The following is a 26,445-nucleotide window of genomic DNA, read 5'->3' on the forward strand; positions in this document are numbered from 1 at the left end:
GCTATAGTAGCAGAAAGAATGTGATTCTGGCAGCTTTGCAGAGATCTCTATCCAAATCCCACCAGCTTCCAAAGACACTATTAACCCTTCACTGTCCCTTTTTAGGAGCAGAAACATCTGGAAAGAATCCTAAGTTTTCCTAAGCAGCTGAAAATTACAATCTTAACATTCATTCACTCATTCATTCACACAATAGCTATTTGTTTAGATCCTGTTATGCTCATTCCTAGGTTTTCAGCAGCACATGATGCAGACATGGCCCTTGATATTAAGCATGAAAAAGGATAGGATATTAAATCACTGCTTAAATAAAAATATACTACACAGTGTCAGTATTACCTGGAAGACACGTGAGGTTTTCAACAAAGCTGTCACCAGAATGGAGACAGCCTATCCAGGATAACCAACCTGTACATTAGTTGCAGCAGACCCTATGTATTCAGGACCATTGTGACTATTTGACTGCTTGCATGTGTTAATTTGACAAAAATACCACTAGAAATGCATACTCCAATCACATCATGCCTCCTACAAAGCATAGTTTAATTGAGCTGTTTAATCAAATCAGTTTTCTGCATAAAATAGAAATAGCGTTGTTTGTCGGAGAACCATTGCAAATAACTGCTGAACAGTCACCAGGGAACAGAAGGAGCAGGTGAAGACTCAGAAAGTACACAAAAGAAGCAGTCCTAAGGACCCTGGGAGGATTTCTAAACAGTCCTCATCCCAATTCATTTCTGTGGTCAAGAGAATAATGAAGAAACCTAAGGAAATACAAATGACTTATAATCCAGCCTACTTTCCCTAACATTGTGGTGTGGAAATCTCATGTTATTAAATACCTTCCTGCTAGACTTCCTTGTTTCCCATGGCTCATAAATACTAGGACGGCAGGGTTTCTTAGGAGGATAAACACAGTAGGTAACGATATCCTCATGCATTTTGGGAAACAAGGTGGCATCGATCAGATTGCCAAGCAAAAGCTGAAAAACCAAGAAGACAGGTTACTAATCTCAGTTGGCTTAGATGTGGTCTCAAGGAAGTTACATAAACCTTTATACCTCAGTTTCTCAGAGGTAAATTTGATACAAAGGACAGAACGATCAACAGCAATGCCTGAAATAAAGTACTCCATCATTATTCTTGCTAATGCTGTAAAAGAGGTTTCTGCCAATCGTCTTTTACAACACTGGCTTCCTGTCTTACCCAGAGGCACAGCCTTTCACAAAACACATCTGGGAACGTGGGGTCATCCTGGAGGGATTATTTACCCAAATCTCTTTTAGCCATGCAGTGCTGGGGTAGGGTTTGGGATGTAAAGAAAAGAATGTTGCCCGCCATTCCAGTTCTACGAGGAGCAAGTCATTGGCCACTGTAGTCATCAACTGACAGTGCACCCTGAGGGGAATTCAGCATGGAGAAAAATAGCAAGCATTCTGTGCTTTGGATATACCAGCCTGGAAATAGTTAAGATGCATATTTAAGGAAAAATGTCAATGCCCCCAGATTCTTGCATCTTCACATAAATAAAAAAGCACTAAAGTCATTAACCTAAGATATCTGTTCGTTGTGAGTAGCAGTAATCTTTTACTATTCGACTACAAGTTTTTTTCCAGCCAAAAAATTCATATATATCCTGTCTCCTCCCTTACCTCTTCAGAGAAGTTCCTCAGAACTGAGAGGCAGTCTCCCAGGCTATAGTCCTCAGTAGGGCCCCCAAATAAAACCTAACTCGAGGAGTTGTCTTGTAGCACATCAGGTTGGGGATCCAGTGTTGTCACTGTGGGTGGCTACGGTTGTTGCCATGGTGCAGGCTCCATTCCTGGCCTGGGAACTTCCACATGCCGTGAGCATGGCCGGGGGTTGGGGGGCGGGGAAGAAATCCTCAAAATTTTTACACTGTGCATTTTCATTTCAGTCAAAAAGGAAAAGGACCCAAGTGTTTAGACTGCATGGAAATGTGTTTCTTTTGCCTGAGAAAAAAGTGATGACAGCAAAGGGATGTGGTGTGATCTAAAGTAATGACTCCAGGAGTTCCACTTGTGGCTCAGCAGGTTAAGAACCTGACGTTGTCTCTGTGAGGATGGGGTTCAGTCCCTGTCCTTACTCAGTGGGTTAAGGATCTGGCATTGCACAAGCTGAGGTGTAGGTCAAAGATGTGGCTCAGGTTCGGTGTTGCCCTAGCTGTGGCCTAGGCCTGCAGCTGTAGCTCTGATTTGACCCCTGGCCCAGGAAATTCCATATGCCACAGGTATAGCGGAAGGAAGGAAGGAAGGAAGGAAGGAAGAAGGAAGGGAAGGAAGGAAGAAGAGAGAAGGGAAGGGGAGGGAGGGAGAAAGAGAAAGGGAGGGAGGGAGGGAAGGAAGGAAAGAAAAAAGAAGAGAGGAGGGAAGGTAAAGACTCTGCCCAAAGAATGCCCATCCTGGAAATTCACAACCAAGCCCAGGGACCCCTACCCTTAACATTTTGGCGGATAGAGCAAGAATGGAAATAGAAGCATTTTGTCAGAACTCTAGCGCCATCTCTATACTATCAAGTTTAAAGTAATTGCAGGAATCCTTTTCCCTTTATAATACCACAGGCTAGATCAAAATAATAGAGTCCAGCGCTCACTTCCACATTACAAGGAACCAGCTAGTTCCAGAAGATGGAGACTTTCTGCCTCTTGGTTATTCTAGGATCCAGCTATGACTTCACCAGCTTTTCTAAGTAGGAAAAAGTACAACGCCCCCTCACATGCCCCTCCTCCAGTATGGAAGTTTCTATTTAATAGCCTAATTCTTCACCCCTCTCAGTATCCATGCCCTTTGCCATAGGACTTTGCAGTTCCTCCCTGCAAACATATATTTTCCTGCCCTTTGACAATGAACTTGGCCACATGATTTTTTTGGCCAACAGAATGTTAACAGTTTAATGACACAACCAGAAGACTGAAAAGTTGAACGAGTTTGCTCACTGTGGCTTGTGCTCTTGTATCTCTTCCATCACCATAGGAAGAACATGCCTAAGCCAGCTCTGGGGGGGTTCGGGGGGTGGGACAGGTGGAGTAAAGCCACCCCCAGGCGAGCCCAGCCCAAATCAGCTGATTCTCCCCACCCCAACCTACAGTCATGGGGGTTAATAAAAGCATACTGTCATACACCACTGAGGTTTTTGTGGTTGCTTCTAAAGCAACATTAGTGTATCAACAAAGAACAGATACATCCACCATAGTGAAAATTAATCTGTAGTTTGTGAGTTTAAAAAACATTGTTTGCTTTGCTTTCTTAATACATAATAAGTAATGGATCTCTGATACCCTCCCCATTAGACCACAAGGTCCTCAAAGCAGGGTCCTATTACATCCCCAAGGCCCAAAATTTTTCACTGAGTCCATACCATGTTCTAAATTCCAGGGGATGCAATGATAACACACAATTCCAGCCATCATCAGTTAGTACCTGCGAATTTTTTCCCCGTCTAAGATCAATGTACTTTTGCTCAAAGGTGATTATAAAGTTTACTTATGCATCTGGCAGTGAGTAGTGAACTCTGAACCACCTGAGTATTCTTGGCCTAAGTATAGGTGAACTAGCATTATAACGTCTTTCAGTAATGAAAGGGATTGACAACACTATTAGATTTTTGGTTTTCAATCTTCGCCAGTCACCAGAGCTTTCTAAATTACAGATTTCCAGTTTCTTTCTTTCTTTCTTTTTCTTTTCTTTCTTTCTTTCTTTCTTTCGGGCCGCACCCGCAGCACATGGAGGTTCCCAGGCTAGGGGTCTAATCGGAGCTACGGCTGCCAGCCTATGCCACAGTCACACAGGATCCAAGCCATATCTGTGACCTACACCACAGCTCACGGCAACCCCGGATCCTCAACCCACTGAGTGAGGCCAGGGATCAAACCCACAACCTCATGGTTCCTAGTCAGATTTGTTTCTGCTGTGCCACAACAGGAATTCCCAGAGTCCTAGTGTCTAACTACAGATATTTAGTTGAATAATCCAGCAGTAGCCCAGGTATCTCAAAGGTCTCAAAGTGATGCTTATAATCATAAGAATTGGGACCCCTCTTCCCCACCTAATAGAACCGTTCCTTCCAATGATTAAATCTCCTGTGTTGAGCTGCACTAAGCATTTGAGATGACATTAACAGGCCCAAAAGTGAACAAGGTGGAAATAGAAGGACTATTTCCAGATAGCCACATGTATCCATTATTTATGTTAGCATAATAAACCATTCCAGCACTCAGTAACTTAAAACAATAAGCACTAATTTACTGCTCATGAGTCTGGATCTGGATCAGTCTGGACCCACTCGTGTCTGAGGTCAGCTGGCTGGTCTAGGATTGCTCTTATGTCTGATACAAGATCACTATCGCTGGGGTGACAAGGGTCTCTGGACCACAGCAAGTGAGTCCAGGAGTATCCTTATGTTGACTGGGCTGGATTCCAAGGAGCAAGCAGAAGCGTGAGAGGCCTCTTAGGACAAGTGCACGAGCACACCTTTACTTCTGCCCATTCTATCGGCCAAAGGAAGTTATGAGGCCAAGCACAGATTCAAGGGCGAGGGAAACAGACGCCACTTCTTGATAAGAGAAGCTTCAAAATCCTACCACAAGGGACTAGATTCAAAGAGGGAAATAATTGGGGCCATTTCTGCTATCAATTTATTACATAACTGAATGGGAGAAAAATATCGCGGCTCCAGCCAAATGTGATTTCTAAGTGTGGGCTAAAGATTTCGCACTCATCTCACAAAATTATAAAATCCTCAGGTTGAAGTTTCACCTGATATTCCTCATTTCTACTCTTGCCTGCATGCACGCACGTGCACACACACACACACACACACACACACACACACACACACACACACCTTAATCCTCAAGATCTTGGTCTGAAACTAAAGCAAAATCTATTTACTCTCAGCCCAATTATTATATCCTCTGAGGTTTTTAACGATGATGTGGATGACATGCCATCCTTATGAGGATTTGTTCAGGCCAAGTTTCTCTGTGATGTCTTTTCCTGGCTTAGGATATGCCCGCAAATGAAATGTGCTTGAACGGTCACCAGGGCTACATCCTCCAAAGGATCCCACCGCATTACCATGAGGAACAGCAACACAGAAGAAATATCACAGAAAAGAGAACACACAAGAGCAGCAGAGAGCCTTGCAGAGCAGGAAACTGGAACTCACTGATGATTACAGACTAAGGCTAATTATATTTTAGCCACCAGCTGCTGGCTCAGCCCTCTTCATTCCACTCCCCTTGCCCTAACTGTGACCATTACAGAAATGCACAAAACTACAGTGGTAGAATCCACCACATTTTCCCTGACCCCAGCCCTAAGACATATGTAGCCTGGCTGTGAGGCAGCAGCAGTTATTAGCATCCTTACAACTAAGGTGCCGCTTTCTGTATTTTAGAAAAATCACCGTGACCTTCTGGTTAGCTCCACTCAAATTCTCTAAGCATCTACTTGTGAGGGCTGGGACAGCAAGAAGTGGTAGAGAAAAGAACTGCAAAACCCAGAAAGCGAAGGATGGTAGACAAGATGCCAGGGCTGGGTAGTGTCTGAAGTTTCTTTGGAGAGCACGCAAGAGAAAGCAGGTGCTGCTCAAATGCAAGGCTGTCTCGAGTACACGGTTTGTTTCCCATTTAATACAGCCAGTTTCCATAACTTCCAGGGCTAAGGAACAGGAGTGGATGAAAAACACAGTGACATCAAAAGAAATGATAAATTCAACATAAAGATGACTCATTGCACTCAATTTTATTTTATGAAGAAATTCTAGTAAGTTCTGAAAAGTAGTAGAACAGACCCTCTACAGGAGAAAACATTGCCCACACTCTTCAAAACTGTATTCTAAAGCGCTGGATCCAGGAGAGGAGGTTTAGTAAGAATGGTGATGTTTTCATTCTCTAATGCTCAGCATCAGACGCGCAGGTGCCTAAGGGAGCCAGAATGGCTATCAGGGCTATTAACTCCATGGGTGGCCTGCAGTGGCACTGTTTGTCTTTTAATCACAAATTTAAACTTCAAATCTCTAGGTAAAGTCATCATAATGGTTCCCACCCCCATCTCCTGCTCACTTGACAACAAAATAAGTGGTATTCTTGGATCGTCTAATGAGCTGGCTGGCTGATTGGGCCGCAGTCAATCTATGCTTTTGATTAATTAATTAGCCAAGGGGAATCCAGAGCTGTAAGAAAGCAAACTACCGGCATTATCACCATAGGAACACTAATAATGACAATGATGAAGAATTACTGATTCCTATTCAGCAAAAGCCATCCTGTACTTTTCCTGAAACTTAGAAGAGGGGCATGCCATCCAAGAAGGGGATGTTCACCCGGCCGGAGCCCCTTCCCACTTTAACACACACAGAGAGACACACACGCAGTGACTTCATAGCCTTCTTGGTACAGTCCTTCTCAGGGCTACTTACTGCTGCTCTAACAATCTAGACATGTGAAGTACAGGTTCATCCTTGTAGAGACCCCTCCAGCTGCCTATACAGTGATGCCGAGAAAGAAGTGAGGCTGCCTTTGCAGACACTTGGGCACCAGCCAAACTGTCACGTGTGTCTTGTAAGTGGCCAGTTTGGGCAATTTCTATTGCAGTTTCCCATGTCATTCTTTCTCCTACAAAATCCCTGAGCTCATCATCTTCTCACTCTAATGTAATCACAATGTAATTCCTCATGGCTGTTAAAAGAATAGGGCTGTCTCAAATTTACTCTACTAGTGTGCTACTAAATTCACGTGATACACACAAATGCTGTCTTGCCTGAAACATTTTTCTCGAAATCTCCTTAGGTAGTAAAGTTTGCTCGAGGCCAGGACCCAGAGGCAGCAGTTTTCTTCCCTCCCATGCCAGTGCAATCAACGGCTTGTGTTTAGAATAAATATTTGCAACTCAGAAGCCTGTTAACAATGCAGCGCTTGATTACTCTGAATTACTTCTCTCACCCACGGCAATCGAGGGAGAAGTCCTTGGCACCAGCTCCATGCACAAAACCTGCTTCCCAGCCTCCTCCATTTGCCTTCCGACTCTCCCCTCAAAGAATTCTCCCCACACCATACAAAGGTCTTAGTTTTCTCCCTTAAATACCACATGAATCCCACATTGAGCATCTGACTTCTTTCTTCCCAGAGCACCATGGATTTAATTCAGTACTTCTATGTTCATATATATTTAATGAGACCAACTTATCCTTTAACTCTTTGACACAAACCCTTCTACCGGCCTCTTTCATGCAACACTGAAATCTTTTAGAGTTTTCTGGTTTGCTAGTTTTGTTTTGAGACACAATGTCATCTTGGCCTATTTTAAAGCTATGGTAGCAGTTAAGCCACTTTTCAATTAGTCAGATGTGCCTATGTATTAAAATGCCCACAATACTTAGCACTCTTCCTTCTCCAAAACCTATTTGTTTTTTTCCTATGGGGCCAAAAGGTAAACTATCCTAACCAGAGGTAATTAGAATGTTAAATTTTGCTCAAGGGCAGGCTATCAGATTACAAATTCTAATAAACCCTGCTGGGAAAAGGCACGTCTTTGTCTTGGGACCGCTGAGAACTGGCCAATCAACCAAGCAAAATAACTTCAAATTTCTATCAGAAACTCTCCCACCTAAACACAATGGAAAAGCTAACACCAAAGCAAAGAAAATGAAGGGTCCCGCGGCTGGCAGCTCTTACCACTGGGGGCAGAGGCCCCCTCCAGACCCTTGCTGGGGCTCTGGTTTCTCCTGGGGTGGGCTGAGGGTGGCGAGGGGTCCAGGCCGTGGGTGCAGGTAGAGGTATGCTCCGTGCATGCTTGAACAGGACTCACCGCCGTCTGCCTGCCTGTCTGCCACTTCGTCCTCTCGTCTGGGTGGGAAGGGCCAAGATGAAAAAAAAATGTGCAGGTTACTCACAGGCCTTCCCAGGCAGGGCGGGCACACCCAGGAGGAGGGAGAGGCCAGGCACAGACAGGGAGATTCTTCAGAGATCTTGCTTCTGATTCCTTTTGTTAATACTTCCTGAACTTTAAACTCAATCTATACAAGCCTGGGTACTTTGGGGAGGCAAATAACACTTGGAAATTAGATTCCAAGAGCTCAGTGCAAAGGTTACTTTGAAAAGGCAATGCTTAGTGCACATACTTTTACATTTAACCCTGAAATTTGTTTCCACTGTGTTTGAGCACTAATACTGGCACAGAAAATGAGAGTAAGGGGCAACCTTGGTACCGGGGCCTGAAATGGCCCAGAGCAAACGAACCCAGATGTGATTTAGAGAATAAATTTCTCTATCTTTTAGGCTCTAAGTTTCAGAGAAACAAGATTCCTTGTCCTGTACAAGAGGCACATTCTTGACATAGGTATCCGGAAAAAATCAAGATGGAAAAAAAAAAAAAAAAGAAGATTGTGGAGTTCCTGTCGTGGCGCAGTGGAAATGAATCGACTAGGAACCATGAGGTTGAGAGTTCAATCCCTGGCCTTGCTTACTGGGTTAAGGATCCAGCATTGCCGTGAACTGTGGTGTAGGTTGCAGACGCGGCTCGGATCCTGCATTGCTGTGGCTGTGGTGTAGGCCAGGGGCTATAGCTCAGACTCGACCCCTAGCCTGGGAACCACCATATGCCACGGGTGCAGCCTTAAAAAAAAAAAAAAAAAAATGAAAATCAAGATTTTAGAAATGGATTCACATAGAAAATGCAAAAATTTGTTACCTGATAGTGTGTCCTTTGATAAATTCTGCAATAAAGTCTTACATAAATGGAAGGATCCTTCAGTAATTTGTTTTGTTCAATGTCGTGTTCATGAATAAAGGCACATCAGTATTATAGTAGGAGACAGAGATGGAGAAGAGTGAGGACAACTAACACCTATTGGAGATCCCTGGTGGCTCAGTGAGATAAGGATTCAGCGTTGTCACTGCTGTGGCATGGGTTTGTGGGGGTTTTGTTTTTTTTTTGTTCTTTGTCATTTTAGGGCTGCACCTGAAGCATATGGAAGTTCCCAGGCCAAGGATCAAATTTAAGCCACAGCTGGGAGTTCCCGTCCTGGCGCAGTGATTAACAAATCTGACTAGGAACCATGAGGTTGTGGGTTCGATCCCTGGCCTTGCACAGTGGCCTAATTGCCTCGACCTGTGTGTGGTGTAGGTCACAGATGTGGCTTGGATCCTGTGTTGCTGTGACCCTGGCATAGGCCAGTGGCTACAGCTCCAATTCGACCCCTAGCCTGGGAATCTCCATGTGCCATGGGAGAAGCCCTAGAAAAGGCAAAAAGATTAAAAAAAAAAAAAAAAATTAAGCCGCAGCTGCTGGTCTCAGCCACAGTTGAGCCACATCTGTGACCTACCCTGCAGCTCATAGCAACGCCGGATTCTTAACCTGAGTGAGGCCAGGGATCAAGCCTGCATGCTCATGGACACTGTGTTGGGTTTTTAACCTCCTGAGCCACAATAGGAACTCCAATCTCATTTATTCTTGAAAACATCCTCAGAAAAGAGGTATATCACCCTTCTTCTTTCCCAGTCAGCACACTGAGTCACAGAAATTAGGTAACCTAACTAGAACTCAGGCAGCTCGTGAATGGAAAACCCAGAATCTGGACCCAGGTTTGCTTGGATCTAAGACCTCACACTGTTGCACCTTACCACCTACCAGGCACCTCTCCCACCATTCCTGAAGAAAGAACTTTCTTCCATTTACAATTGACCAAAACCTAAGTTACCTCTTCTTAAATTTTTATACCATTTCCAAAATTGATGTGTCATGAAATGTAATTCTGCAGGACATTAATAGATATAATAAAAGTAAAAAAAAAAAAAAAAGTGTTGTACAAGTTTCTTTACTATAGCTCCTCATAACCTTTAATATGCTTATATATTGTGTATCTCCAAGCTCAGGACTTAGTGTCATGTTTCCCTTCCCAAAGAATTTCTACTTGGGAGAAGATCTTCTGGGTTTGGGAAACACTTACAGAGATGGGTTACTGTTGTCCTTTTCTCCCTTCTGCTATGGCCTGAATGTTTATGTCCTCCCCAAATTCACAGGCTGGAATCCAATGCCCAATGTGATGGTATTAGGAGGTAAAGCCTTGGGGGTGATTAGGTTGTATGGGTACAGCCCTCCTGGATGGGATTAGTGTTCTTACAGAGGAGCCCTTCCGGAGTTCCCGTTGTGGTGCAGTGGAAAGGAAGCCGACTAGGAACCATGAGGTTGTGGGTTCGATCCCTGGCCTCACTCAGTGGGTTAAGGAAGCAGCATTGCCATGAGCTGTGGTGTAGGTTGCAGCTGTGGCTTGGATCCCAAGTTCCTGTAGCTGTGGTATATAGGCTGGCAACTGTAGCTCCAATTCGACCCCAAGCCTGGGAATCTCCATATGCTGCAGGCACGTCCCTAAAAAGCAAAAAAAGCAAAAAAAAAAAAAAAAAAAAAAAGCCCAAAACAAAGGAGCCCTTCCACCAGGTGAGGATACAACAAGAAGTCTGTGACTCAAAAGAAAACCCTTCCTTACCTGATCTCCCCAGACTTCCAGCCTCCAGAACTATGAGAAATCAATTTCTCTTGTGTACAAGTCATCCTGCCTGTGGTATTTTGTTATAGCAGCCTGAATGGATGAACACGCCTTCCTTTTTTGTTGTTGTTGTTTTACAATTTTTTTAAACTTATAAGATTTCAGGACAAGAATTTTCAAACAGTATATAAGGATATAAAATAAAGAGTAAAAATCTATCTATTCCAACACCCAATCCCATTCCCCAGAGGTAACCACTCTTAGAAATTTCTTAGGTATCTGCTTCAGAAATGTTTATGTGTGTAAGGCATATGTAGAAACCTTTTAAAAATAACACAACCACGATTAAACTATAACCATGATGTGTTAACTGGCACTTTCTTAAAACTTAATAATGTACTTGGGATTTTCCGTATCAGCATGTAGAATTGCTAAGGCCAAGTTAGAGTCCAAAAAAAGTAAAAGGTGGGTCTATAATATGGGATTACTGCTTTACTAAAGGGTCCCCTATGTGGGTCACAGTATGCTTTGTGAATCAATGTCAGAACACCTAGCTTCCCTTCCCAGCTCTGTCTAACCTCTACACTTGTGTACAGGATGGAGGCTTCCTAGGACTTAATGCACCACCAGTTGTTGTGAAGATCGGTAACAATGATGATAATGACATCTCAGCCACCACACTTTTTTTTTAACGCTTTGTACTGATCAATTTGATGAAGGCTTACTCTTATGAAGCCCATGCTATTCTTATTAATCCCATTTCCATATTGAGAGAGCCATCTGAGACTGAGCACCCGGCAGACAAGTACAAAATAACTGCTTGAAGTTCCATCAACACAGTAAACATGACGTCTGTCAGTCTTTGACACAAGCATTTCTCATAGGGGCACTAGAAAGCAGGTCCCGTTTTCCCTTCAGAATAATGTTGCAATTGGGGATTTTGTTTCAAAACCTAACCTTGGCTTCCTATCTTCCTATAGATTCCTGTTGAAATAAGACCTTGTAAAAATAAAGATACAACAAATCTTATTTAAAAGAGAATGATGTTCATGACTGAGAGATTTTGAGAAATCAGCCCCTATAATCTTACTTTTTTCACTGATCAATGAAATAACACCCAGAAAATGTGTAGGTCTCTTCTGGGCACATATCTTGTTACACTGTCTCAGTCATGAAACAATTTTTGAACATACATACATTTGAACTTCATATGATTGCATAAGGGTCTCACCCAGAACCTGCTACATCACAAATTGAAAAATATTAGTTCGAAAGCTAGCACGGGCATCAAATATTTAATTAGAAATAGCTTTCCCAGACTCCTTAGACTTTAAAAGGTCATTTGAGAAATGATTTAACGGACTCATTTCTTCGAAAAACTGTCTAGGGATAATGGGAATCAAAATCTTCTTACTCTCTCAAATATTTTCCTGGAAAATCACAGGCCTTCAACATCAGTCCACCCACTGGGTTTGTTCCCCCCACATAGTTGCAGAAGCGTCTCTACAGTTTGGAACATCACTCAGGGCCTTAGCTTCATTTGAGGTACCCAGCTTTTACTGATCCTCCTGCCAATTCCCCTCTTTTCGTCCCGTGGCCTGCTTCCCCAACAGGGAAAGCCTTGAAGATGAGGTAAGTCACAGAGGGGCCAGCTGAAAGAAGGAAGAGAGACCGCCTTCTCTTAATGTGGTTGCAGTTGATTGGATGCTATGCATTTAACTCTAAGGGCATAAAAAAAAAAAAAAAAAAAAAAAAAAAGGACAGAGACCCTAACTCTTTCCCTCCTCTGCTTAGACTCCCACTCCAGTGCTAGACAATAACTTTAGCACAACACCTAGAAGATGGTAAGAGCTTATTCATTAGAGGAAGAATTTGTTTCCTGTGCTGCCCTCTAATTTAGCATAATCTTCACATCCAATGCATTGTTTTCTTCCCTTTTCTTTTCCTTTCTTGTTATGGCCACACCTGCAGCATATGGAAGTTCCCAGGCTGGGGTTAAATCAGAGCTTCAGCTGTTAGCCTGCACCACAGCCACAGCCATGCTGGATCCAACCAGATCTGCGACCTACGCCGTAGCTTGAGGCAACACCATATCATTAACCCACTGTGCGAGGCCAGGGATCAAACTCCCATTCTCACAGAAACAATGTCAGATCCTTAACCTGCTAAGCCACAATGGGAACTCCCTCCAATGCACTGCTTCTTATTCTCAGTTACATTCAGCAACGACTGTCCATCCAGAAAGAAGTCTACATCTGGCATAGGCAGTTCAGCCCTGCTCTGACCCAGGCACATGTTTAAGACATAAATGCCTGCTTTGGCTGCTCTGCAGTCAGGAGTCAGGAAGGCACAGCAGTGCTTTTGACGCCACCATCTGAGAGAGGGCTTGGGTCCAGCTTGCTACGTCTGCTCTGGTCAAGTCACAGCTAGAACTTGAGCCTCCTGGTCTCTCCAGTGAGAATAATATCATCTAGGTGACCAGGCTGTGATTGAAGATTAACTAAAAGTATATAAAACGTTTTGTAAATGGCAGAGTTCCAGGTGCCAGCATGAATATCAGGTAGTGAGTGACCATCACTGCTGTTAGCTCGCTGTGTCAGTGGTAGAACATAATAACTTTAAAAAGGAACTAAGTTCTGTAGTTCAGGACCCCCCAGCCCATGGCCTCCTCAGCTAGTGTTCCCAGAATAGGTCCATCAGAACACTAGCTAGTAAGTGAACATAATGCCAATAGAAAATGGACCAGCTCATTTTCATGTGAACATGGATTTTTTTCCTTCATTCCTCTTGTTTTATCAGACCTTCTGAACTACTTTGTTTTAGCATAATTATGAAACTTTTTAATTTTTTGTTATGGAAAATTTCAAACATATCTAAAAGTAGAGTGAAAGGTTCAACAAACCTCCACGTATATAACACCAGCTTCAATAATTATCAGTGCATGGAGCTCCCGTTGAGGCTCGGTGGGTTAAGAATCCGACATAGTATCCATGAGGATGCAGGTTTGATCCCCGGCCTGGCTCGGTGGGTTAAGGATTCGGCTCTGCCACAAGTTTCAGTGTAGGTTGTAGATGCAGCTTGGATCCCTTTTGCTGTGGCTGTGGTGTAGGTTGGCAGCTGCAGCTCTGATTTGACCCCTAGCCTGGGAATTTCCATATGCTATACCTGCGGCTATTTAAAAAAAAAAAAAAAATTATTTCATGTGTATCCCTACCCACTCTGCATTATTTTGAGTCAGGTTCCCAATGTCATATCATTTTACCCCAAAACATTTCTGCACGTACCTCCAAAAGATAAGGATTTTATTTGTGAACCTAACCAAAATATTACATCCAAAAATAAATTGTAATTACTTAATAGTATCCATTATCTAGTCAGTATTAAAATTTCTCAAATGGCTCAAAGGTTTTTTTTGCACTTTATTCAAATCAATCCTGCAATTAGTTGGTAAATGCTGTCTTTTTTAATATAAAGGTTTTTTTTCCATTTTTATTTTTTCCTTGCAATCTATTTGTTAAAGAACCTGGTTCTTTTGTCATACAAATTGTTCCACATTTTGATGATGCTGTGATTTAATAAGTTCATCTGCCCCCTGTATCTCCTGTGAATTCATAGTTAGGTCTAGAGGCTTAATAAATTTATATTTGACTTTTGGATAGAATAGTTAATTGATAGGTAGTTTTGTACACTTCTTTCAGGAGGCAATGCATATAGATTAGCTCTGGTTTTATGCACTTAGCAGCCATTGAGAATCAGCGCCTAGGTATTACTTCCTAGGGGGTGGAAAATGGTGATTTTTTCTCCCATAACTTCTTCATGTATCAATGGGGATGCTATTATTATTAAAGGTTTGTATATTTGCCTGAATGAAAGCATATATTTCCCACTTTGCTTTTGGCCTGGAGGTATCATGTTAGATATCGTTACTTTTTATTAAAATCTATCATACTGAAAAGATGATTTAGTTAAAACAACAACAACAACTTAATTAGATTTCTGGGGAAAACAACTGGGAAACATTATCCAGAAGTCTTCACTCCAAAGGTAGAGAAGGGCGGTTCACAGCACATCATTCGAATTCAAACTTGATTCACTTGTAAGCTCTATGACTTGGGTCAAAGGTTTAACATTCTTATCCCTGGTTTTCTCATCTATAACATAAGTATAAATAATATCTACTTTATGGAGTTTGTGAGGATTCATGACAAAGTATACAAAGAGCCTGTTCCAGTGTCCAAAAAAGAGTAGATGCTCAATAAACTGCAGTTACTACTAGTTTCAGCACTGTCTCCCATATGCCAGCACAGTGCCGGGCCAACAGCAGTTGCTCAAGAAATGCTAGGTGAATAAACAAAGGGCTGTTGGGTTTACTTCGTCCCAAGCTGATGATGGCTTTAATATTTCAAGATGCTGAGGCTACAGTAGTAAACAAAACAAAGTCTCTGCTCATGAATGTATTCTTAATCATAGAAAGGACTGGAAAAGGACATTATTTGTTCCAAGTTAATTTGCATCCCAGTTGGCTATTTTGAAAGTAAGTACCACTGGTAACCCACAGGGTTGGGGCAAGAGAGGGGATCAGGATCAACCCAACCACCATCACCAGAGACATGAGATGTCAATTTTCTCTGTAGGAATGATAAATCGGTACTCTCATTACCTCTGACGTGTTCTGGGGTGCACTGAAGCCTCTGCTGGTGTACTGGGTTCAACTATATCTTCCAAAAAGGTATGCTGAAGTCCTAACGCCCAGAACCTCTGACTGTGACCTCATTCAGAAATAAAGTCTTTTCAAATGTAATCTATGAAAGATGAGGTCATACTGGATTAGAGTGGGTCCTAAATCCAATCACCGAGGTTCTTATAAGAGATAGGGAGTCAGAGGTACCCAGGGAGGACCAGGTGAAGATGGACTCAGAGACTGGAGTTATGCTGCCATAAACCAAGAAATGCCAAGGATTGCCAGTAACCACCAGAAACTAGTAGATGCTAGAAAGCATTCTTCCCTGAAGCCTTTTGAAGGAGCATGGCCCTCATGAGATATTGACCCAGGATTTCTAGCCTCTTGAACTATGAAAGAATGAACTTCTCTCGTTTTCAGGCTGCCCAGCATGTGGTAACTTGTTTCAGCAGCTCTAGGAAACAAATGCATCCAGTGAACCCAGACAAAAGGTACGGACCAATCAGCCTACTTGTGGCTGAAACTGTTCTCTGGGTTAAGAGAGGAAAGGAGAGGGGACGAGGTCCTGGGCAGGAGAACTTTAATCAGCTATAGTTCATCTTACATCAACTAGGCCCATGACTGACTATTCAAAGCTGTGCAAGTACCAACAGGTGAGCCTGCTTTACCTGAAAAGCAGGTAGGCAGAAGCCACAGAACTTGTTGGCACTGAACCTTAGGAATGAGAATGCTCTTTGTGCAGTTTGGCAGAAGAAACACTGCTCTCCTCTTCCACAGGGTAAAGGAGGAGCTTTAATACCACCTAGCATTCTATGTAGCACCCGCCTCTATCCTTACTGTATCTCAGGAAAGCTTGATGGTTAATGGGGAAGCTGCTAAGCACTCCTCTAGTTGCCTAACCATGCTGAGCCACCCCTACCACCCACCTCACACTGTGAGAAGAAGTCAAGATGATAATGCAGTAGAGAACCTGGCTGTGAGAGGTACTGGTCTGGCAGCCTTCATAAAGCCCTTGATTGGATATTTGTTATAGTAACTAGCAGTGTGGCCATTTGCAAATATTCACTGAGGCCCCTTTGCGCACCAGGCACCGGGCTGGACATTGGAGAGACTAAGAATGCGCTCCAGTTTTTGATAAATTAGTTTGTTAGGGATGTGGGATTAGGAATGGTTCCTCCCACCCTCCAACTGTTTTTTAATTTTATAATAATGCTTTATAATGAAATAGTTAAAACTCTGATCTAATTTTTTTTAAGATGTTGGGGAGTTCCTGCTGTGGCACAGTGTTAAGGATCTGGCATTGTCTCTGTGGTGGCGCAGGTTTGATCCCCAGGCCAGCGCAGCAGGTTAAGGATCCAGCATTGCCGCAATTGTAGCACAGGTAACAGATGCGACTCAGATTGATCCCTGGCCTGGGAACTTCCATGGGCCTCGGGCACAGCCAAAAAAAGAAAAAAAAAAAGGTGTGGGAAAAGCTGCTATGGGTGCATGTGTAGTATGTGTGTATATATATATATACACATACTCTACACACACATATATATTCTCTGCCCCCACATTACTGAAGGCACAGCACAGGTACCTAGGAAGACAGGTGGCTGCCCTCCAATTTACCCTCACCCACACTGCCCTCCAACACTGAGTCGGTAGCGCACAATTTAGCACTTAATTGGTGGCTAATTATTTCAAAGTGCACTAGGTTTATTTTCCCAGATTAGCTCCTGTAGGGCAGGGATTACCTCCTTTCACACCATCTGTTAGCGCCTACTCAAAAGCCCACCATGCCCCAGGGTGAGCTGGCCCTACAGACTGGACAAAGAAAAAGACTTCTCTGGACCTTTCTGGAAAACAAGTCATTAAAAAGCTGCCTAGTGATTATGTTTGGCAAGAAGGAAGCAGAAGAGACTGTGACTAAGAGTTCTGCTCACATTTAGGGTCTGCTTGTTCACTTCCTATTGGTTTGCCCTGAAATGGCACCACCAAGACCATAGGGCAAAACATGCGAGTGGACCAAGAAAGCCACCGGTGAGGCATCAGCACCTGGGAAACAAATGTGTGTGTGCACAGGTGTTTACATGTGCATGCATGCATGCACACTGGCATGTGTACAACACTGGAAGACTAAAGCTAATAAAAGCCTTCTTGGTGGCTTTTGGAATTTTATTGTTCCTCCATGACTGCACAGATGCTCTGAATGCTTGCTGGAAGCAACGAGGATAATTTAGCCCCAGAGTTCTTTGGAAATGTGCAGAGGAGCACTATGTGCCAGACCTGTGCTAAATCCTTTATACCTGCTCCTCTATTCCATTCAGGGGCTCTACGGGTAGTACCAGCCCCTGTTTCAGTAGTTGGGAAACTGCCTAGAAAGAGCAGAGCCAGGATGGATTCCCACCTCAGTGACTCCAGCAGAGATTTTCTGCATGAACACAGTTCAGCACTATTGGGAGGACGGGGAGAGAATGGTATTAAGTAAAGCTATTGGTTCCGAGCCCTTTTTCTCCCCTATTGCATCCATTGATATGAGCAATGAACTTTGACCAGAGACCCTGAATGAGTCCATAAAGCTGTGCATATCTCTGTCCTTGGACAGAGGAGAAAAAGAGAACCTTGTTGAAGCTGCTGAAGGAGGGTTAAAAGCTGCATCCTCCCTCCTCTCCACACAGAGCGGCTAATTGAGGTTAGAGCCATAGAAACCAAACAAAAGGCTCCCAGGAGCCCACACATCCCCGCCTGACTGCTGGCAGCCACAGTGAGAGGGGAAGGGGAGCCCCCACCCCTTCATTCCTCAATAGCTTAATGAAGACTTGGCCTGTCATCGTCCCGGGAACAAACTCCACGGCTGTCTGGGAGACATTGATTTTGATTCTCAAACAACACAGCAGATCCTCCTTTGAAACCAAAAGTCAGCAATAAAACGGATCATAAACATGTGTGTGGGGTTATAACCCCCCTTAGAGTAGGTGGCTGGATTTCTCCCAGCCCCCCTGGGCCTGTCAAAACCAAACTCCTGTGGAAGGTACTCCATGTCACCACACTGGGAGGGGCAGGGTTGGTGGAGGTCACGGCTCTCCCTGGGCTGCTGCAACAGACAGCACTAAGGCCAGGTCCCCAGTGGTCTCAAAGTAATGGGCATATTTGTCTCATACCATCTATTAGCAAATGAGGCTAGCCAGCTTGCTTTGCAGAGCTGAGATAGGTCTAGAAAAGTCACATTCACGCTCTAAAATATCTAAGATTCTAGCACATAAATCACACACACACACACACAAAATGTAAGTACTTTGTATAAATCATAAGCAAGCACTACTTTTCAATCCAGCAAAGAATACCAAACCATTTCCTTGTTAGATTTATTTTATTTATACCCTTTAAAACCTCTCTTCTGGGGATATATTTTCCAGGAAAGAAGTCATCATTATTTACACATTAAAAATATTTTACTGTTGAGATCTCCAAATGGACTTGAGTATATTAAACCTACCTTAGGGCCTTGAACTTCTCTCGTCATCTTTGTAGAACTAAGCTGAGCTATAAAACTGTTCAAGTAAACAGCTCACAAGTACACTGTTTCTACAACCGAGGTGTTTGATTCTTCTCAAATAGGGAAAAGAATGGATCTATCCTTTATAGATCCAAGACATGGTGGTAATAAGAATAATTATTATTATTATACTGGAAGAGCTGACATCTATTAAGCACGCCTATAATATCAGGTAGTTTTCTAAAACCATTAAATATGTTTTTCATTCATCTTATCAAACCTATGAAATTATTACCGTGATCATTCTAATTTTGTAGATGAAGAAACTGAAGCTCAGAAAAGTTAAGTGTCTTGTACAAAGTCCAACTGCTAATAATATGGAAGCCAGTGTTCAAACCAGGCAGTTAGTTGCCAAAGGACTAGTGGGTAGGCAGCAAACATCACTTCAGCATGGAATGGGCTGCCTCTCTAGAGAGTGCATTCTTCAGGCAGTGACTGTTGTACTGAGGTCTCAAGCTTCACTTGGAACCTCGGCAAACCACCCCCTCTGATCCCCAGTGATGCTCAGTTCTTCATATTCCATTATATTGAGCTGCTTGGTATCAATATACTTCATTTTCTAGGTTTGAACAAATTTTAGAGTTACAGTTTCTCACATGTGTCAGGAAGTCCATATGCCATTCAAAAGGCAGAGGATCACTGTGTATTCACATATGATATTCAAATTTCTGTCCAAAGAAAAGAGTGGTTTGTATACCTATTACCAAACTGCTTCCCTTTCTTCCTCTTGGAACCAGATGGTAAAATACAGTTTTGTCAAAGTTTCTGTTCTAAAGCCAAGAAGTCTGTCAGTGAGAAAGGCACTTCACAGCACCTGGGGCTCTTAGGACTCTCAAGCAAGGCCCAGTGAGAATGGATACTAAGGTTCAAGCGTGGCAGTGAGGCCAGAGGTGATCCTGACACTGAAAGGTCAGGTAAGAGTCCATCAAACTAGCCTTCAGGAAGTCACTGTGCCACTTTCAGGGCATTAGTAATTGGCCAAATCTAATACCCACTTCCTCTCTGCTGGGAGTGTGAGTCTAAGAAGCACTTATGAAGAAGAAGGGAAATAATAGATTTGTTGAATCTGCTCATTTTGTCTGCCCTGACCACTTTTTCCTTCATTTCATTTATCTAAATACTAAGTCACAATTCAAATCCACCACATACTATGGAACTTTCAAAACAAGGGGCTTGGGTAATGTACTAAGTTCATCATTGAGCTTGAAAATAATTAAGACAAATTTTTTTTTTTTTTTTTTTTTTTTAAGGGCTGCACCCACAGCATATGGAAGTTCCCAGGCTAGGGGTCAAACAGGAGCTACAGCTGCCAGTCTACACCACAGCAATGCAGGATCCAAACCGCGTCTGCGACCTACACCACAGCTCACAACAATGCCTGATCCTTAACCCACTGAGCAAAGACAGGGATCAAACCTGCATCCTCATGGATCCTAGTCATGATCATTAACCGCTGAGCCATGAAGGGAACTCTAAGATGAGAACCCTGACCAAGTGTCTAGAATCTCTAAATTATTAGTCTGAAGGCCTATTTTATTGAGGACCAATAGCTAGCATTCCAGGCCTCAAGCAAGCTCTTCGTGTCTTCCTCTCTATTTCCAGTTCTTTCCCAACTTTACCAAAATACTCTCCCCGGGTACCTTGGAGGAAAAAGGGACACATCTTCTTTTCTGGATCTGAAGCGCTCTGGCTGATGTTACTTTTGCAAGCAAGGCTGCCGCAAGGAACCACTGGTAAGCCTAAGGCAGAAATAATGCAGAAGGAGGGGCAGGAACACACCACAGCCACTGGCGCACCATCAAGGGAGCCAAGTGACCCTTCTGAATAAAGACATGCTGCTGATTTTAGTTACAAGAGTCAGTAATAACAATGGTGACCCATTCTCGACATGAACTCTGACCAGAGACACTCTCCAAGCCACCATCCAATAACCAGTTGTGTGTTAATGGAAAGGAAAGGAAAAAAGGAGAGAAGGAATGAGGAGAAAGAAAAGAAAAAAGGAGGGGGAAGAGGTCTCAACACAAACCCTAATCATGTCCCTTCTCACCCCAAACACTTCTGGTCATTTCCATCTAACAAGATGTACAGAGATGGTGTGGAGAGATGGATGAAACAGGTGAGAAAGATGCTGGGTGAAGAATGTCCACTGCTTTACCTCTTTTTTTTTTTTGTCTTTTTGCTATTTCTTTGGGCCGCTCCCGCGGCATATGGAGGTTCCCAGGCTAGGGGTCTAATCGGAGCTGTAGCCACCGGCCTACGCCAGAGCCACAGCAACTCGGGATCCGAGCCGCATCTGCAACCTACACCACGGCTCACGGCAACGCCGGATCATTAACCCACTGAGCAAAGGCAGGGACCGAACCTGCAACCTCATGGTTCCTAGTCCGATTCGTTAACCACTGCGCCACGACGGGAACTCTCACTGCTTTACCTCTTAAGAGCTGTTTTTAATTTGGGTTCTATGAACTCAGCTAGACTATTAGTCATGCTGCCATGTGAAAAAGCCTGAATGTATAAGGGAGATACAGGTGAGACTAAGTGAGAAAAAAATTCTAAATTAAAGGAAGACCAGGAATTCAGACCATGGCTATAGGTTCTGCAAGTTTCATAAATAATATCTTAGATTTACTATGGTGTCAGTCCTGCTAAAATTTACATGAGAATGGATGTGAAACCTGAGGAAAGTCATTAAAAAATGTCAATATGAGGGGAAGCAAAATTAATACATAGAAATCTGTTGCATTTCTATACACTAACAGTGAAGTATCAAGAAGAGAAATGAAGGAAACAAACCCATTTACCAACATATCAAAAAGAATAAAATAGCTAGGAATAGGAGTTCCCATCGTGGCTCAGTGGAAACGAATCTGACTAGATCCATGAGGACGCAAGTTCAATCCTTGGCCTCACTCAGTGAGTTAAGGATCCGGCATTGCCATGAACTGTGGTGTAGGTCAAGACATGGCTCAGATCTGTTGTCACTGTGGCTGTGGTGCAGGCCAGCAGCTACAGCTCCAGTTTGACCCCTAGCCTGGGAACCTCCACATGCCACATGTATGGCCCTAAAAAAGACAAATAATAATAATAATAATAAAATACCAGGAATAAATTACCTAAAAGGCAAAAATCTGTACTCTGAAAAATAGGAAAGAAATTGAAGATGATTAAAAACAGACAGACATACCAAGCTCTTGGATTAGAAGAATCAGGAGTTCCCATTGTGGCACAGCGGAAGTGAATTCGACTAGGAACCATGAGGTTGCGGGTTCGATCCCTGGCCTCGCTCAGTGGGTTAAGGATCCAGCATTGCCATGAGCTGTGGTGTAGGTCACAGACATGGCTCAGATCTGGCATTGCTATGGCGTAGGTTGGCAGCTGTAGCTCAGATTCTTTCCCTAGCCTGGGAACCTCCATATGCCATGGCTGTGGCCTTAAAAAGCGAAAAAAAAAAAGAAAAGCAAAAAAAAAGAATCAATATTGTCAAAGTTACAACTATAAATGTAATAAAATTCACTGAGTAATAAAAAAGAATATTGTCAAAGTGACTATACTGTCCAAGGCAATCTACAGATTCAATGCAATTCCTATCAAGTTACCAATGGCATTTTTCACAAAACTAAAAAAAAATTTTTTAAATTTGTATGGACACACAAAGGCTCTGAATAGCCAAAGTCATCCTGAGAAAGAAAAACAGAGCTGGAGGAATCAGGCACCCTGACTTAAGACTACACTAGAGGGAGTCCCCATCATGGCTCAGTGGTTAACGAATCCGACTAGGAACCATGAGGTTGCGGGTTCAATCCCTGGCCTTGCTCAGTGGGTTAAGGATCCGGTGTTGCTGTGAGCTATGGTGTAGGTTGCAGATGCGGCTTGGACCCTGCATTGCTGTGGCTCTGGCGTAGGCTGGTGGCTAAACTACACTACAAAGCTACAATCATCAAAACAGTATGGTACTGCCATTAAAAACAGAAATACAGATCAATAGAAGAGGATAGAAAGCCTAGAAATAAACCCATGCACCTATGATTACTTAATCTATGACAAAGGAGGTAAGAATATACAATGGAGAAAAGATAGTCTCTTTAACAAGTGGAGCTAGGTAAACTGGACAGCTACATGTAAAAGAATGAAATTAGAACATGCTCAAACACCACACATAAAAATAAACTCAAAATGGATTAAAGACATACATGTAAAACCAGATATTATAAAACTCCTAGAGAAAAACATAGACAGAACACTCTTAGACATAAATCACAGCAATATCTTTTTGGATCCACCTCCTAGAGTGATGGAAATAAAAGCAAAAATAAACAAATGGGAAATAAACTCAAAAGCTTTTGCACAGCAAAGGAAACCATTAACAAAACAAAATAAAACAACCTACACAACGGCTGAATATATTTGCAAACAATGCTACTGACAAGGAATTAATCTCAAAATATACAAACAATTCATACAGTTCAATATCAAAAAAACAAACTCAATCAAAAAATGAACAGAAGATATAAATAGACATTTATCCAGAGAAGACATACAAATAGCCAAAAAACACATGAAAAGATGTTCGACATTGTTAAGTATCAGAGACACGCAAACCAAAACTATAATGAGGCTTATCACCTCACACTGGGCAGAATGGCAATCATCAAAAAGTCTACAAATAATAAATGCTGGAGAGCATCTGGAGAAAAAGGTGCTGGCACAAAAACAGAAATATAGAACAATGGAACAGGATAGACGGCCTAGAAATAAACCTGTGCACCTATAGTCAATTAATCTACAACAAAGAGGCAAGAAGATGCAAAGGAGAAAAGCTCCCTAACTCCTCCTACACTATTGGTAGGAATGTAAATTAGTACAACTCTAAGGAGAACAGTAAAGAGTTTCCTTAAAAAACTAAAAATAAGAGCTACCATATGATCCTGCAATCCCACTTCTGGGCATGTATCTGGAGAAAACTCGAATTTGCAAAGATACATGCACCCACATGTTCATCACAACACTATTCACAATAGCCAAGACATGTAAGCAACCTAAGTGTCCATGGACAGAGGAATGGATAAAGAACACGTGCAAAATATACACAATGAAATATTACTCAGCCATAAAAAAGAGTGAAATAATTCCATTTGCAGCAACATGGATGAACCTAGATATTATCATGCTAAGTGCAGTAAGTCAAAGACAAACATAACATAATATCACTTATATGTGGAATCTTAGAAAATGATACAAATGAACTTATTTATAAAACATAAATAGACTCATAGACATAGAAAACAAACTTATGATTATCAAAGAGGAAAGAGGAGGGAGGGATAAATTAGAAGTTTGGGATTGAAATATGCACACTAAAAATAGATAACCAAAAAGGACCTAATGTATAGCACAAGGCACTATACCCAATATCCTGTAATAACCTATAATGAAAAAGGTTATTAAAATGTTTTATTTTTGATACATATATATGTGTAACTGAATCACTTTGCTGTACACCTGAAAGTATCACAACATTGTGAATCAACCACATTGTAATAAAATCTTAAATGTCAAGAGGAAGCAAGATCCAAAAAAAATGCTAAAAGTAAAAATTAATGGAGCACAGTTAGGGGAAAGAGAATTTGGGGTGGGGAACGGAGACAGATACAGACAAAATATGTGAGGGGGGTTGTTAAAGGAGCATAGTTCTTAAAGAGACAGTAGGATTAATTCAAGACTCTGGGTTTTACTAAGCGCTCAGGAGAAAGTTTTGGGTATCTTGTAGGGGTTACTTGGGATTGAGAACTGGCCAAAGGGGTATGGTGGGAAGTCAAAGAATTAAAGACTGTAAGGCTGTTGTGGAACACTGAAGAAAAAACTTCCCTTGGGGCCCAGGCTGGATAAGAAGACAAGCAAAGCCAGAAGATCACAGAGAGAAGTTCCAGGTGGAAATGAGACCATGTTTGGTATGTCAAAGAACAGCGAGAAGGTGATTTCCCATCACACCTGACATCCATGTAGTGTTCGTGGTTTACAAGTTAACTTGACAGAACATACCCCATTATTCCTCAACAAACCCTGTGAAGTAGTTAGGTAGAGTGGGTATTATATGGCCATGTTACAGACGAAGAAACTGAGGCTTGGGAGCGTTTTCTCAAAGTCTTATCACTGCTACGCAGGAGAGCAAGGCCCCCAAATGAGCACTCCTGACTCTGGTCCAGTGCTGGTTCCACTATACCATGACTCCAGATCACTGGAAATAACATGAATGGGAAGACAGGTGTGGAGAAGACACAGTCAGGAGCCAGAGTCAACAATGCACGTGCATGACCTGGGCAGAGGGTGGTGGAGGTGGACACTGGAGGTTTATTTAAAAATGTGGAGTGACAGGAGGTCCTGTCGTGGCTCGGTGGTTAACGAATTCGACTAAGAACCATGAGGTTGCGGGTTCGATCCCTGGCCTTGCTCAGTGGATTAAGGATCCGGTGTTTCCATGAGCAGTGGTGTAGATTGGAGGTGCAGCTTGTATCCCGAGTTGCTGTGGCTCTGGCGTAGGCCAGCGGCTACAGCTCCGATTCGACCCCTAGCCTGGGAACCTCCATATGCTGTGGGAGCAGCCCAAGAAATGTCAAAAAGACCAAAAAAAAAAAAAAGGTGGAATGACAGCAGCTCAATAATGGCACGAAGGTAGCCAAGGGGAAAAGAGATGATGGCGGTCCTTTCAAGGTTGAAGAAATTAGGGCCACGGTGGGAGAAAGGGAAGCCAGATGACTCCAGGACAAGAGATTATAAGGAACACAATGTATAGGTAGAGGAGGTAGATTATTTTCTCACGTTCAAAAAGGGTTTAAAGATACATGATAGCTCAGGCCAGAGTGAGTGAATGAATGAAAGGCAGAGGAGCAGGGCAGAGGGGCTCTGGCCTCAGATGAAAGATGACCAGCAGTGGGCATGAGAGACACCGAGGGTCAAGGGGGTGGCAGTACCGGTAACAGGAAAGAAGTAGCTGTTGCAGAAGTTGTAGAGCTTTTCCAAGGTACCGAGTCCTAGTCCTAGGGTTCTAACTGGAATATTAGTGTGAGGATGCAAACGTCACAGTGAGCTTTAGATGAGACAACATGTATAAAAGTACCTAATGGAAGGTCCCTGGTGGCTCAGTGGGTTAAGAGTCCAGCATTGCTGCTGTGGTGGTACGGGTTCAATCCCTGGCCCAGGAACTTCTGAATGCTGTGGGCACAACCAAAAAAATAAAATAAAATAAATGTACCTAATGGTACTTGGCAAATAGCAGATATTCCACAACCTTTCATCGAAACTAAAGTTGAGTCATGTGGACCTCGAGAAATTTTCCCATCACTGTAGGCTTTTGTCTTTCAGCCAAATACTGACTACGTACTATTAAAGGAAACATGTTTGAGGTGATCTAATAATGAATCAGACAGTGACACTGCTTTTAGCTTCAAGGCACATTGATAGAGACTATAGTGTAGTTTGGTGGTGAAAATTCCCTTGTTCAGCAAATAATTTTTGCGCATCTCTTACATGCCAGGCACCTGGTGATATACCACTGACAGGAGAAAGTCCCTGTGAATAAGGAGTTCATGTGGGCATAAAAGACAATCAGAAACAGACAAACTTTATCAAGTGGGGTAAAATGCAATGGAAAAATACAAAGCAGGGCAGAGAGATAGAGAGTAAATAGGGCACGGGAAGCCCTGAGTCAGATGGGGTGATC

General features: G+C 42.7%; 1 protein-coding gene across 6 annotated transcripts in view; it reads right to left on the reverse strand.

Annotated features, from left to right (window-relative positions):
* Positions 1-26,445, reverse strand: part of STON2 (stonin 2) — a 154,823-nt gene that overhangs the window by 52,721 nt on the left and 75,657 nt on the right. For 4 of the 6 annotated variants that reach the window (XM_021099580.1, XM_021099579.1, XM_021099582.1 and 1 more), the window contains one exon: positions 7,697-7,867. The exons of the other annotated variants lie outside the window; for them this stretch is intronic. In XM_021099580.1, the coding sequence (XP_020955239.1) occupies positions 7,697-7,867 (171 nt within the window). The remainder of the gene's footprint in view (positions 1-7,696; positions 7,868-26,445) is intronic. 6 annotated transcript variants of the gene reach the window in all.

This window comes from Sus scrofa, chromosome 7 (assembly GCF_000003025.6).
Source record: "Sus scrofa isolate TJ Tabasco breed Duroc chromosome 7, Sscrofa11.1, whole genome shotgun sequence".
Taxonomy (NCBI): Eukaryota; Metazoa; Chordata; class Mammalia; order Artiodactyla; family Suidae; genus Sus; species Sus scrofa.